Below are 562 nucleotides of genomic sequence, written 5' to 3'. Positions count from 1 at the left end.
GCTGCTGCTGCTGCTGCTCCTGCTTGTTCTTGCCGTCGTTGCTGCTCTTGTTCTGCTGCATCTTCTTCCTGCTCCTGCAGCTGCCCGGCCTGCTCTCCTGCTGCTGCTGCTGGCAGCAGCAGCAGCAGCAGCAGCAGCAGCAGCAGCAGCAGCAGCAGCAGCAGCGGGTACTTAGAGTATTCATGCGGGCTGTATGCTGTTCCCTTTCGTGTAGATGAGCTGCTGCAGCAGGTTGAGGGTTTAGTTGCTGCTGCTTGTCTGCGTGAGTGTTTATTTGTGGTTTTGGATAGCGTAAAGAAGATAAATAAATATATAACAAATACAGCTCCATGGTGCAGCAAGAAAACAGAAAAAGAAAAAAATATATATATTAAAATTATATTAGAGTCTATATATGTTGTTGCGCATCTGCTGTCTCCTTTTCTTCCTGCTGCTGCTGATCGTATTTTTTTCTTTCTAAATACAAAAAAAATAAAACTTTTTTGTTTGTCTCCGTGGCTGAATAACCTGCAGCCAGGAACACCATTAAACCCAGTTGATGCTGTTCTCTTCCCTGTCCTAG

The 562-nt window shown here is 45.6% G+C and overlaps 1 protein-coding gene across 1 annotated transcript in view; it reads right to left on the bottom strand.

Moving 5' to 3' along the window:
* EMH_0075960 (uncharacterized protein) overlaps nucleotides 1-184 on the bottom strand; it is a gene marked incomplete at both ends in the record, with an annotated part of 4,088 nt that extends 3,904 nt beyond the window's left edge. Inside the window, one exon of the mRNA XM_013499673.1 lies at nucleotides 172-184. Coding sequence (XP_013355127.1) covers nucleotides 172-184 — 13 coding nt within the window. The remainder of the gene's footprint in view (nucleotides 1-171) is intronic.
* Between the last annotated feature and the right edge of the window lie 378 nt (nucleotides 185-562).

This window comes from Eimeria mitis, genomic scaffold, assembly GCF_000499745.2.
Source record: "Eimeria mitis Houghton genomic scaffold, Emh_scaff4548, whole genome shotgun sequence".
NCBI classification, from domain to species: Eukaryota; Apicomplexa; class Conoidasida; order Eucoccidiorida; family Eimeriidae; genus Eimeria; species Eimeria mitis.
The sequence above is the reverse complement of the archived record's forward strand: the minus strand, read 5'-3'. Positions and strand labels throughout refer to the sequence as shown.